Here is a 12,514-nt window from a genome sequence, read left to right as displayed (position 1 = left end):
TGTTGCTGCAGCTTGGTGGGCTGGTAGCTGTCAGGACACGGGACTTGGCAGGGGGGTCCTAGGGGGGACCGCCGAGGCCTGGGGGACACCCAAAGTGTTCCATGGGGGCTGGCATGGCTACGGCTGGGGAAGGGGGGGTCCCACGGTGGGTGCTGCAGGGGGGTCCTGAGCTGGCCGGAGGTCCTGAGGCGTGGGTGCTGGCACTCTGGGGGTGTCCTGGGGTGGGGGCTCCCGGCAGAAACAGGGCTGGAAGATCCCAGGCAAAGATGGGGGCACCGGGGCAGGGGGCTCCGCGCCTGGCGGGAGTCTGGGTGCAGCCGCGCGGGGCGGCCCCGGGCAGGGGGGGTGGCGGGCACGGCGGGGGGGCCTGGCCGGGGCCCCGGGACGGAGGGGTCGGGGCCCGGCGGGGTATCCCGCCCCCCTGTGCCCGTCGGGGCGGGCCCGGAGCGCCGCCGGGGTGCCCGCCCCCCCCGCCGGGGCTCGGCACGGCTGGGCACGGCTCGGCGGGGCCGGGCCGGCGCTGCCCGTCGGGGCGCCGTGCGGCGGGGGAGCCCCGCTCCGCCCCGCGCCGCCCGCCCCGCCCCGCAGCCGGCTCTTCTCTCCGCTGCAGCCGGGATGGAGCCGCGGCGGGGCTGAGCGGCCGGGCCGGGCCGCGCCGGGCCGGGCCGGGGCCGGGATGGACGGCCCGAGCGGGGGCTGCCCGCTGGCCGCCCCCGCCGCCCCGTCGCGGGCGAAGCTGCCGCTCGGCATCGTCTTCTCGACGGCGCTCTTCTGCGGGGAGGGGGCGGCGGCCGCCGTCCTCTGCCTCTCCTACGACCACTCCGACGACCGCTTCTGGCTGGCGCTCACCATCTTCTTCGTGCTCTGCCCCTCCGTCCTGGTGCAGCTCACGCTCATCTTCGTGCACCGCGACCTCAGCCGTGACCGCCCCCTCGTCCTGCTCATGCACCTGCTCCAGCTCGGGCCCCTCATCAGGTGAGCGCGGCAGGGACGCGGCGACCCCCAGCAGGAGAACGATAGGGGACGCAGGGACCCCTGGCAGGGACACAGGGACCCCCGGCAGGGACATGGCAACCCCCCGGCATGGCATGGTAGGGGACGCAGAGACCCCCGGCAGGGACACGGGGACCCCCAGCGGTACACGCGGACCCCCGGCATGGTGCAATAGGGGACACTGGGGACCCCTGGAAGGGACGTGGGGACCCCTGGCACATGGTGCGGGCCCCAGGTGAGAGCAGTGACCGTGGTCCGGGCAGGGCGCCCCGGGCACTGGCTGTCAGCAGAAATCTGCCCCTGTATCACTCCGGCGTGCCCAGAGCTGCTCCTGACGGCTCCCTGTCCCCCTCCTCCCCTGGGACACCACTGCTACCAGGTGACCACGGGGGTCTTGTGCTCAGCTGCCCCTCTCCAGCCATGCCAGGGTCGTGCCGGGGTGCTGCCTGCTCGCCTGCCTGCTGGATCCCGGCTCCGGGCAGGGCTCGGCCCTGCCAGCCTGTTGCACTCAGCTGCTGGGCAGGTTCTGTGCGCGGGCACTGCCTGCAGCCGGCGTTTCCCTCGGCCTGTGGGGTTTGCCAGGGTCACGCTTAGGCTGGGGGCACAGATGCAAATCCTGGCAGGGGTGCTTGAGGGTGAATAGAAACAAGGGTCCTGTCCCCCAGCAAAGGTCCCCAGTCCTGGGGCGGGGAGGGGGCTTATGGGACATGGAGGAGAGGAGATGAGTGCAGGAGCAGGAGTGGCATGGGAGCCGGGAGGCCACCGGACCATGGTGGGGAGGGGAGGGCAAAGGAGTGGGTGTTGCACAAGGCAGAGAGGTGCTGATCGCTCACTCCTTGGGAATGCTGCAGTGCTCCCCGGGCTGCTGTCACCCTGGCCACCATGCTCAGAGAGAACGCACAGGGGTTGCAGTGGGCAGCGTGGCAGAGCCGTCATCTCCATGGGGCTCCTTCCGCCAGGGCACGCCGGCAGCCACACTTTGGGGCACGCCATACCTGCAGAGCTGCAAAAACACCGCGGCCTGCACCACGCTTCCTCCATCACCGGAAACAAGCAGGGTGCCAGAGGCACCCTCGTCACCACGTTTCATCTCCAGAGGTGGCCGGGGAGTCTCACCTCAGGGCCACCAGCTGCGGAAGGGCTGCAGGTCCACGTCAGCCTGTACTGGCCCGCGGTGGTGTTGCAGCTCAACAGCTGTGGCTGTCTGAGGTGGTTACGATGGTGTTTGGGCACTTGCAAAAGCCAGGCAGAGCTGCTCACGAGCGGCTGCTTCGGTTGGCTCCTTGGGCAGGAGATGGAGCCCAGCCTGCTAAGGTCTGGCAGGGCACCGGGAGCCAGCTGGGACTGCCCTTGAAGCCAGGCATTTTGATGAAACTGTTTTCCCGTTAAGAGTTTGCAACGAGCCATGAGTGCTGGCCTGATCTAGCAAGAGGATTTATCCAAAACCCTCATTCCATTTGGGTATGAAACACAGCAGTTACTGCTGTCCTAATGAGCACTCATAAATAATTGTGTCTGTTGGTCCCAGAGCCAGCCCGTCCCCGGAGCGGGAGCCAAGCCTGTCAGATGGGTCCTCCTCTGCTGATGGCCTCTGGCCCTCACACACCCGCTTCACGGCTGTGTGCGGAGGGGCTGGGGGTCGCGCTGCCTGCTGGCCGTGCAGTGGGGAGCAGTGTGGGAGAAACCCACCTCCCCTGCCCGCACGTGAGGGTGCCAGGAACTGCGGAAGCGCTGTCTTATCTGCCCATGTCACACTCTGCTTCACCCTGCGCTCCCCTTCCTGCCGTCCCCACCAAGAAGGAAATGTAGAAGCCTTCTGCTCAAGAAGAGATCAAAGACAGTATCAGAAAGTTTCCCTTGCCTCTGCTTAGAGGAAGAGATAGGTTTGGTGCTGGTGGGGAAAACAGAGCCCAAGGGAGATTAACCCCTTCCTGTAGCTCTGCTGCAAGCTATTCTGTACCCTGGATGCTGCACCCCTTGCAGCGGTTGTTGCACCCCTTGTCCCCTGGCCCCACACGCTTCACCCTGTGTGCTGGAGCAGAGGAGTGGCCACCAGGCATCGCCATGGTCCTGCTGTGACCCTGCCCTCATCCTGACATCCTGGGATCCTGCCCTCATCCTGACGTCCCAGGGCCAGGGACTGCCGGCAGCGCTGCTGAACGGTTGCCTGAATCAGTTGGGCTGAACTCTGCAGGAGCAGGGTCCGGCCAGCACCGAGCGAGGGGGGCTGGAAGGGCCGGGAGCGGGGCTGGAGGGCAGCGGGGATGCTGGCGGGGTGACAGGGGTCTCGTCTCCGCAGGTGCGTGGAGGCCCTGGTGGTGTACTGCCGGTCGGGGATGGAGGAGGAACCCTACGTGACCATCACCCGTAAGCGGCGGCTGCGGAAAGGCTACGAGGTGGAGATGGAGCAGGAGGTGGGCCACTCGGTGCGCCGGCTGGCCACACACCGCAACGCCTTCAAGCGCATGGCGGTCATCCAGGCTTTCCTGGGCTCCACCCCGCAGCTTACCCTCCAGCTCTACATCAGCGTCTTGGAGAAGTATGTCCCTGTCACCCGAGGTAAGGGTGCCTGGCACAGGGCTCCCCAGGGCCGTGCAGGCGGGACCCTACGGGGGCACGGCGGCAGCTCCTTAACTGTGTGTGCCGGTGTGGCAGCGGAACAAAGCTCTGGGGGGCATTGCTGGGGGCATGGCTGGTGAAGGACTGGACTCCCCCAAACATGGAGCACAAGCTGTGGAATTTGGGCGCTTGTCCATCCACTGGTTTGCTTTTCTGATGCTCAGCTCCCTGCTTTGCAGCTTGCAGTGAAGCTGGGGAGAATGGGAAGAGCTGGCTGTGACCAGGCTCTGCTCCCAGCCCTGGTCCTTGCAGGTGTCTGCCCACTGAGCCGTGCCATCCACCCTGTGCCCTGTCCCATAAAGATGTCATGTCCCTGCCGCAGGTGGTCCAGTCTGCATTAGTTACTGGTTTTTTTCTGGCTAGCTCCAGGCTCTGGCTTCCCCACGGTCCCTCTGTCAGATCTATTTCTGTGCCTTTCCCAACAGCCAAAGCTCCCACTCCCAGGCTCCCTTGCCTGCTCCCAGGATGTTTATGTGCTTGGGGGCTGGATGTGCCAGAGCAAACTTTTAACTCCTGCTGCAGCATGTTACCGAGCCAGGCATGCAGGAGGCTCTTGCACCGTTCCAATTGCAGCACTGTGTGAAGGAGCTGCCCTCACTGACCCACTCTCCCGGCCACGCTGGGAGCCCAGACCTTGCCCTCTGTGCCCACGGCAGGCGCACGGGAAGGGGAACATGGGAGATGCCCCACAGAAACCCTCTCCATGGCCACAGCCCCCTGTGAGGATGTTTTGGGGAGGTGGAGCAGCAGAGGGAGGATGAGCCTCAGCGCTCCTCCAGCAGCAGGTGTGGGAAGTGAATCCCGCTTGATGCATTTTGGATGATTCCATCGCAGCTCGAGTGTCTCAGCTCAGCTCTGCAGCTCGCAGCCACCACCACTGGCATGGCATGACTGGGAGCAGCCGCAAGCTTCCCTTTTTCTCTTGGGGTTTTCCTGGCTGCGCTGGATATGAGCATGAGTTCCCTAGAAATGACCTTGGATTTGAAGCCCCTGGATGAGGCAGGCTCTTGATATGGTCCTGGGGTGAATGGTCAGCTACAGAGGTGCAGCTCTTGGCCCTGGTGAGGGCAGAGGGATGCTCACAGCAGACTGTGCCCCACTCACCCTTGAGCAGTATTTCTTGCACAGGGCAGGGGGGTGGTGCCTAGTTCAAGCACAGGAATGTCCCCAGTTTGGCAAAGGCTTCTGGTTTATTGGTGTGGGGAGAAAATCTGGGAGCAGGGCCTCCTGCTGCCTGCAGCTCCCCCCACAGCCACCTCAAAATGGGGTCTGTTGTCACCAGCCACAAGCTGTCCCAGCAGCGCTCGCACTGAGCCTCCTGCTGCACGCGCCAGTGCTTGGCACCCTCCACTTCACACCCAGGATTGGTGCCTCGTGCTTTGCACCCAGGGCAGCAGAGCGGCTGGACACACAGCCCGGTCCCCGATGCTGCCTGACTCCCCTTGCCCTCTCTTTCTGCAGCCATCCTCATGGGCATCTGCCTGGTGTCGGTCACCTACGGAGCGCTTGTCTGCAACATCCTGGCCATCCAGGTCAAGTATGATGACTACAAGGTCCAGCTGCGGCCACTGGCCTTCCTTTGCATTGTGGTGTGGCGCAGCCTGGAGATCTCCACCCGCGTGGCCGTTCTCGTGCTCTTCAGCACCGTCTTCAAGCACTGGATCATCCCCATCGCTCTGGCCAACCTGCTGGTGGTCTTCTTCTTGCCCTGGGTGCAGTTCTGGCGAAGCGGCACCCGCCTGCCTGACAACATCGAGAAGAACTTCAGCCGTGTGGGCACGGTGGTCGTGCTTTGCGCCTTCACCCTCCTCTACGCCAGCATCAACATGTTCTGCTGGTCGGCCGTGCAGCTCAAGCTGGCCGACCGGGACCTCATTGACAAGTCGCAGAACTGGGGCCGCCTGGCCACGTACTACATGGTCCGGCTGGCAGAGAACACAGCACTCGTCGTCCTCTGGTACTTCTTCAAGACAGATGTCTATGAGAACATCTGCACACCACTGCTGGTGGTGCAGCTGCTCCTCGGCTACTGCCTGGGAATCTACTTCATGCTCCTTTTCTTCCAGTACCTCCACCCCTGCCGCCAGCTATTCCGGCACAATGTTGCCGACTTCCTGCACTGTGTCTGCTGCCGCCGGCAGCTGCCGGGGACCCCTCTGCGCCTCCAGGCACCCTGTGAGCCCGGCGTGAGGCACAGCATCGTCTGAGGCTTGGTCAGCGCCCGGCTTCTCCAGCTGGCTATGGACAGGGGACAGACAGCCCTGGGCTGCGCTGGCAGCCAGAGGGGACCTGTGGCACAAGCCACGCCAGAGGCAAGCACTGCCTGGCCCTGCAGTGGCAGTGGGTCCCAGTGTGGCCCTGCAGTGGCAGGGGGACAGGAGCATGCCTGCCTGCCTGGGACTATGCACATGGACACAACGGGCTTACGGGGTGCGGAAACTGCCTGCTGCTGCAAGCCAGCTGCCATGCGATGCACATCCCCTGGGGTGCCCCGACCCCCCCAGCCTGCCCGCTATGGTACATACAGGGACCTTGGGGCCACGGGTGCCAGTGGGACTGTTTTAAGCAGTAAAAAAAACTTTGCTGTGGCTGTGAATCCAGGTGCTGGTGGGTGGCTGGTGACTCACGTGGAGGGTGGGGACTGTCCTGCCGGGGCTGGCATCTGCACACACCCGTTGCCCACGTAGCCCTTGTCCTCATGGGCACCAAGCCGGGGCTGCCCCAGTGGCAAATGGGGATGGTGGGGATTCCCCATGATGGAGCTGATGAGGTACGGGAGCATGGCGGAAGGGGGGCCAGCCTTATCCTGTGCCTCCGTCAGCGCGGCCATGGCTGCAGGCCAGGAGCAACCCAGCATACCAGCAAGGAGCAATCCTGCCCAACCTGTTCCTCCAGGCTGGAGGCCCCAGTGCTGGCTGCTGTTCTCAGCAGGAGCGCCAGGCACGGCAGAGCTTGGGCCCCTGCAGCAGAGGGGAGGCAGGAGACGAAGGACAGCTGGCGTGCTGGCAAGGATGCTGATGGGACCCAGGCGTCCTGCCCCCAAACCAGGAGTGTGACCCTCCCCCCAGCACCCATCTGTGGGGTCAGCTTAGTTTGAAGGGTGCTTGGCGTCGGGCTGAGGGCGCTCAGCACCCTCGGGGGGCCCGTGGTGGTGCTGCACCACTGGTGCTCAGTCTCAATTCACCTGCTTTGGAGTGGGTCCCTGGGCTGGATCCTGACCCCAGCATGGTGCCTTGCTCCCAGGATGCTTCTCCTCCTTTGGTGGTTTTCTTGTAAAACAGAAGCAGCAAAGGCTGGCGTGGGAGGCCAGGCAAGGGCACAATTGCTGAGCTGGGAGCAGGACAGACTCTCCGCTACTTCCTCCCACCAGGAGATTCCTACCTGAAAAAAAGCCCGGGTTTGTCCCCAGATACTGCAAAGAACCGGGCAGAGCAGCCTGATGCCCTGCAGTGCCCAGCCGGGGGGCCACGGGGGCCACCTCAGTGGGAGGCCTTGCCCAGCCGGCACGAAGGGCTGGTTTTGGGGTGCCCGGTAGGGTCAGCCCTGCCTTCCTGGGAGGTGGCCTTTGGAACTACTTGGCATTTCCTCAAAGGCTTCTCAGGGGAAAGTCCCTGCGGTGCTGTTCCCGCCACCGGGGCTGCCGCCTCCATAAAACGGCGGGCAGGCGGCGGCCGCCAGGACATCGCACCATGGGCAACTGGCTGGTCAACCACTGGTTCTCGGCTGCTGTCCTCGTGAGTGTGTGGGGCTGGGGGCTCATCTGCCAGGGCGGGGGGCTAGGGCGATGGGGGGGGTTATGCGGGGCACAGTCTGGATACAGCACCGGGGGCCTTGCTGGGAAAACGGGGGCTGATGGGCTGTCCTGAGGGTGGGCTGCTGGGAGGGACAAGCATCCCCTCTGCTCAGCCAGCCTGCAAAGCCCCGGTGGCCAGGGGAGGGATGGGGTTCAGAAAACTTGTGTTGAGGAAAACAGGACTCAAAGGAAAGGGGGGGTCCCACTGCAGAACTTAAAAATGACGCTGCTTTGCCCAGCTGCTTTGCCTGGGCACTTCCCGTGTGAGAGCAGGAGGGTCCCATGAGAGCCCACACCGGGGTGAGGAGCCTGGACCGTAGGGATGATCTGCTGCTGATTGCCCGGCCAGCACCGTGCCAGCTGCTCGGTGCTGCATGAGGAGCTGCAAATGCGTGGGAAAATGGGGGTGTTCAGAAAGTGGGGTTATTTTCACTTTTAAATGACTTTTTTCAAAAAAAAACAAAACAAATGCAAGGCAGAGTTGGTTTGGGAGCTCTTCAAAAAATCAGTGGCTGAGAGACCAGTGTGGGCTGCAGCAGGGTTGGGCAGGGGACAGCAGCGTGGCGGGGCTGGGTGAGCCAGCGCCCTGTGAAACTTCCCCCTCCCAGAGCCTTCTCCACACAGCCCTGCTCAGCCCCGACCATCCTCTGGATCTGCCCTCCCGCCGTGCAGGCGCTGCCTGCTCCTGGCCTTTCCTCCTTCCTTGTGTGTGTGTGATGCACAGGGCCGTGGGGGACAAGAGAGTTATTTTTGAAGACTCTCACACTTTTCCCCAGCCTTGGACCCGTGTCCTGGCCCATTGTGTGCTGCCGCAGGTCATGAGGAAGCAGCAGGGGATGTGCTGTCCTGACACCCTCTGGCTGTAACCACAACCAAGTGCTGTGGGGTGAAAGGGGTCCCGGGCTGGGGTCCCTCATGGGGCCATGGATTTCCCCTGCAGGCAGCCTGGCTGGGCATCAACATCTTCCTCTTCACATACTACTTTCTGTTCTTTGACCGGGACGAGCGGTATTTCTACACCAGGGCCATCCTCGGGGTAAGATGTTTCCCTGCAGCACCCTGCCTGCCTGGGCATGCATGCCCCTTGGGGCCTTCCTGCGGTGGGGTGGGGGCTGTAGCACCCCATGCCCCTTCCTTGCCCTGTCCTCTTCCAGCCCTGCATCACTCTGTCCCACTTCCCAGCCTTGCAGTGCTCCATGATGGTCCCTATCTTGGTCCCTGTCTTGTTCCAGCCCAGCATCACCCCCTCCCAGTTCCCAGCCCAGTCCAGCATCACTCCCTCCCAACCCCCAGCCGAGAATCGCTCCCTCCCGGTCCCCAGCCCAGCATCACTCACTCCCAGCTTGGGTCCACCCTGTCCCAGTCCCAGCACAGCACCATGCTGGGCAGAGCTGTGGGGGCCAGCATGGGGGCAGGCGGACGTACCCCACCTGCAGTGCGGGACAGCAGCGCTCACCCCCGGTCCTCTCCCCAGTCCGCTTTGGCATGGGCACGAGCATCAGCCAAGTGCCTCAACTTCAACAGCATGCTGATCCTGCTGCCCGTCTGCCGCAACCTCCTCTCCTTCCTCCGCGGGACCTGCTTGGTGAGTGCCCCGCCACAGCACGGCCAGTGTGGCTGTCCCCATCCCTGTCCCCATCCCTGTCCTGATGCCACCGCCTCTCCCTGCAGTGCTGCAGGCGAACTCTGCGGAAACAGCTGGACCACAACCTCACCTTCCACAAGCTGGTGGCGTACACGCTGGCCCTGCTCACAGGTATTGCCCCGTGCTGGGCTGGGGCATGGTGGGGACTGGGAGGTGGCCATGAAGGTGACTGCCTGTCCCCTATCCAGCCGTGCACACCATCGCCCACCTCTTCAACCTGGAGCGCTACAACCACAGCCAGCAAGCCACCGATGGCAGCCTCCCCGCTGTCCTCTCCAAGATGCACCTGCAGGGCAGCAAGTGGCTGAACCCCATCCACTCCAACCAGACGGTGAGGGCAGCCTTGGTGTCCAGCCCCCTGCCACCACCTGTCCCCTGCCTCCCTAACCTCTCCTGCTGCCCCTGCAGACTGTTGAGTATGTGGCCTTCACCACCATCCCGGGACTGACAGGTGTCATCATCACGCTGGCACTCATCCTCATGGTCACGTCCTCCACTGAGTTTATCCGCAGGAACTATTTTGAGGTCTTCTGGTACACACACCATCTCTTCCTCATCTACTTTGCTGGCCTTGTCATCCATGGCATTGCGTAAGGCTCCTCACTGCTCCCTGAAGGCAGGACAGCAAGGGGCAGCGGCCGCGTACGCCCGGTGGGGCAGCGGTGCAGCCCTGGAGAGGGTCCAGCGGGGCCGTGGGCTCCTCATTCCCAGGGCCGGCTAGCCCAGCTGGCCCCACACAGTGTGGCTCAGCCCCGTCCAGGGGGCAGGACCCGGCCCCCAGGCTCATCCCTCACTCCCCTGCAGCGGGCTGGTGCGCGGGCAGACAGAGGAGAGCATGGAGGAGGTGCACCCCCATCGGTGTGCCCGCTGCCTCACGCACAAGGCCGAGAACTGCAGCCACAGCTGCTGGAAAGACCCCGAGTTTGGCAGCATCCCCACCGAGGTAAGGCAGCAGCGGGACGGCTGCGGGGGGAGAAGCCCTTCCTCTGCCCTTGGCATGCTCTGGCCTTGGCCCTCCCCAACCCTTTGCTCTCCTCCATCCCCACAGTCCTGGAAGTGGGTTCTGGCCCCCATTGTCCTCTACGTATTCGAGCGGATCCTCCGGGTCTGGCGCGCACGGCAGAAGGTGGTTGTCACCAAGGTGGGTGGTGCAGGAGCCTGTGCCTGCTGCCAGCTGCTTCCCGCACTGCCACTGGTGCTGCAGCTCCCTGCCGGGGTGGTAGGCAGGGGCCACTGCCAAAGCCCCTTGCCCAGGGACAGGAGCCAGGTGGGGTGCTGAGCCCCATCCCTGCCCTGCAGGTGGTCATGCACCCTGCCCGTGTGCTGGAGCTGCAGATGCAGAAGAAGGGCTTTCGCATGGAAGTGGGGCAGTACGTCTTCATCAACTGCCCTGCAATCTCCATGCTGGAGTGGCACCCCTTCACCCTCACCTCGGCACCTGAGGAGGACTTCTTCTCTGTCCATATCCGGGTGGCTGGGGACTGGACAGAGCGTCTCGTCCACACCTTCCAGCAGCAGAAGTCAGAGATGCCCAGGTAGGCTGGGGAGCACCAGAACAGACCATCCCAGGGGGCTGGGGAGGCTGTACCTCTTACCCAGGCCCTCTCTCGGCCAGGATCGAGGTGGATGGCCCCTTCGGCACAGCCAGTGAAGACGTGTTCCAGTATGAGGTGGCCATGCTGGTGGGAGCAGGCATTGGCGTCACACCCTTTGCCTCCATCCTGAAGTCCATCTGGTACAAGTTCCAGCAGGCTGACCAGACCCTCAAGACCAAGAAGGTATGGGGTGTCCCATGGGACCAGCCGTGGGTTCCTCCACGCTGGGCTTCCCAGTTCTCGATGTTGCATCCTTCCACGCCTCCTGCTCTGCTCCAGCTTGGGCAACCCCTCTACCCCTGCATCCCAGATATATTTCTACTGGCTCTGCCGGGACACGGGAGCCTTTGCCTGGTTCAATGACCTGCTTGCCTCACTGGAGCAGAAGATGGCAGAGTCGGGCAAGGCAGACTTTCTCACCTACCGTCTCTTCCTCACCGGCTGGGACACCAGCATTGTGAGTCAACCATGGGCAGGCATGACTACGAGGGGGGACACGGGGTGGCCAGCTCAGGCAGGAGAGGCAGGGCGAGCATGTCAACAGCTTGCAGGCAGAAGGTCCAGGAGTGGCGTTTGGTGGGCATCAGCGAGGGATGCTCCTCTGTGGCGAGGGACTGGAGGTGGGCTCATGGATGGTGGCCAGGATCCTCACCGTCCCTGCTCTGCCCAGGCCAACAACGTGGCGCTCCGCTTTGACACTGCTACAGACACAGTGACGGGCCTCAGGCATAAAACCATCTTTGGGCGGCCCATGTGGAACAGCGAGTTCGCGGCGGTGGCTGCAGCCCACCCCAGGTGAGAGCTGGGCAGGGGGTTCAGGGTGCCGGAGCTGGGAGGCACCCTCTCCTCCCTGGCGTGCAGTGCTGGCTTTGGGAGGGGAGCATTTATCCCCTGCAGGTTGCAGGGACCCCAAAAAGCTCTTAAATCACTTTTCCCTGAGCCACCTGCCCAGTGCTGATGCCCCTTGTGCCGTGTACAGGTCGGTGGTCGGCGTGTTCCTCTGCGGGCCAGGGGCCTTGGCAAAGAGCCTGCAGAAGTCTTGCCACCAACACTCCAGCCTGGACCCCAGGAAGGTCAAATTCTACTTCAACAAGGAGAACTTTTAAGTGGCAGCCAGGCTGGGACCCCAGCAGGCAGGGGACCCTGCCAGTCTCACCCCCATGCTGGAGCATGGCCCGGGGTAAGCATCTGCTGAAGAGCGCGTACACCAAAGCTGTGCAAAACACGGCAAGGCGCTCCTTCCCCCTGCGAAGCTCCACGTTCAAAGATGCTGCTGCCTTGACCTGGTCTACAAGGGGTCCTCGTGGGGAGAGCGGGCTTGCAGCACCACACGGCCCTCTGTCGAGAAACCGGAGACACATGCTGCCATGATGCTGCTGGTGCAGCAGGAGCACCCAGCGGGCTGGGCACAAGCATGGGACAAGGATGGGGACGGGACACGGGCAAGCCGAGCAGGCACTGGGAGCCAGATGTGCCCCTCCAGGTTTAAACTGTCCTTTGCATAAAAGGGTAACTTAAACTTGCTTTCCCTTATAATAAAAGCCTCCGTGCAGCTACGAAGGAAGCCCACTCTTTGCCCCCTTGTAGGGCTGCAGTAACAAAGCTGGTTCATAGCAAACCTGCTGGGGTGCAGGGTAAGGCACTTCCCCTCCACAGGGGCTGGCTGCCACCCCGGAGCCAGCCTGCACCACCCGTCAGGCACACACCAGCGCAGTCTGGCTTCAAATGCAGCTCGTGTAAAGGCAACAAATTCTCCTCAAGTATATGCAGAGAAGAGGGGAAAACCACCTTCCCCACCCAGGCTGGCACGGTAAGTGATACAGCAATGTGATACGGAGCCCTTCCTGCCCAGCTAGTGGGGACAGAAAG

At 63.4% G+C, this 12,514-nt stretch overlaps 2 protein-coding genes across 2 annotated transcripts; both read left to right on the top strand.

The window, feature by feature from the left end:
- The first annotated feature begins 485 nt into the window (after positions 1–485).
- Positions 486–6,208, top strand: XKRX (XK related X-linked). Its single transcript, XM_056360037.1, has 3 exons — positions 486–975; positions 3,293–3,552; positions 5,074–6,208. Exons 1-3 carry the CDS (start codon positions 677–679, stop codon positions 5,817–5,819), a joined length of 1,305 nt encoding a protein of 434 aa, XP_056216012.1. The 5' UTR covers positions 486–676; the 3' UTR covers positions 5,820–6,208.
- Positions 6,209–6,332: 124 nt separating this feature from the next.
- On the top strand, positions 6,333–12,180 carry NOX1 (NADPH oxidase 1). The gene is made up of 13 exons (XM_056360039.1): positions 6,333–7,346; positions 8,346–8,441; positions 8,880–8,990; positions 9,077–9,161; positions 9,239–9,381; positions 9,459–9,640; positions 9,855–9,993; positions 10,099–10,191; positions 10,350–10,585; positions 10,666–10,828; positions 10,956–11,102; positions 11,316–11,440; positions 11,625–12,180. Exons 1-13 carry the CDS (start codon positions 7,302–7,304, stop codon positions 11,749–11,751), a joined length of 1,692 nt encoding a protein of 563 aa, XP_056216014.1. The 5' UTR covers positions 6,333–7,301; the 3' UTR covers positions 11,752–12,180.
- Positions 12,181–12,514: the final 334 nt, after the last annotated feature.

Source organism: Falco biarmicus, chromosome 14 (genome assembly GCF_023638135.1).
Source record: "Falco biarmicus isolate bFalBia1 chromosome 14, bFalBia1.pri, whole genome shotgun sequence".
NCBI classification, from domain to species: domain Eukaryota; kingdom Metazoa; phylum Chordata; class Aves; order Falconiformes; family Falconidae; genus Falco; species Falco biarmicus.
This window is presented reverse-complemented; position numbering and strand designations above follow the sequence as displayed.

Bases quoted from the DNA above. Each gene is read 5' to 3' on its own strand.
- XKRX (XM_056360037.1), top strand. From the start codon at position 677: ATGGACGGCCCGAGCGGGGGCTGCCCGCTGGCCGCCCCCGCCGCCCCG. The intron at 976-3,292 runs GTGAGCGCGGCA...TCGTCTCCGCAG, and splicing joins CAGCTCGGGCCCCTCATCAG to GTGCGTGGAGGCCCTGGTGG. The intron at 3,553-5,073 runs GTAAGGGTGCCT...CTCTTTCTGCAG, and splicing joins GTATGTCCCTGTCACCCGAG to CCATCCTCATGGGCATCTGC.
- NOX1 (XM_056360039.1), top strand. From the start codon at position 7,302: ATGGGCAACTGGCTGGTCAACCACTGGTTCTCGGCTGCTGTCCTC. The intron at 9,162-9,238 runs GTATTGCCCCGT...TCCCCTATCCAG, and splicing joins CACGCTGGCCCTGCTCACAG to CCGTGCACACCATCGCCCAC. The intron at 11,103-11,315 runs GTGAGTCAACCA...TGCTCTGCCCAG, and splicing joins CCGGCTGGGACACCAGCATT to GCCAACAACGTGGCGCTCCG.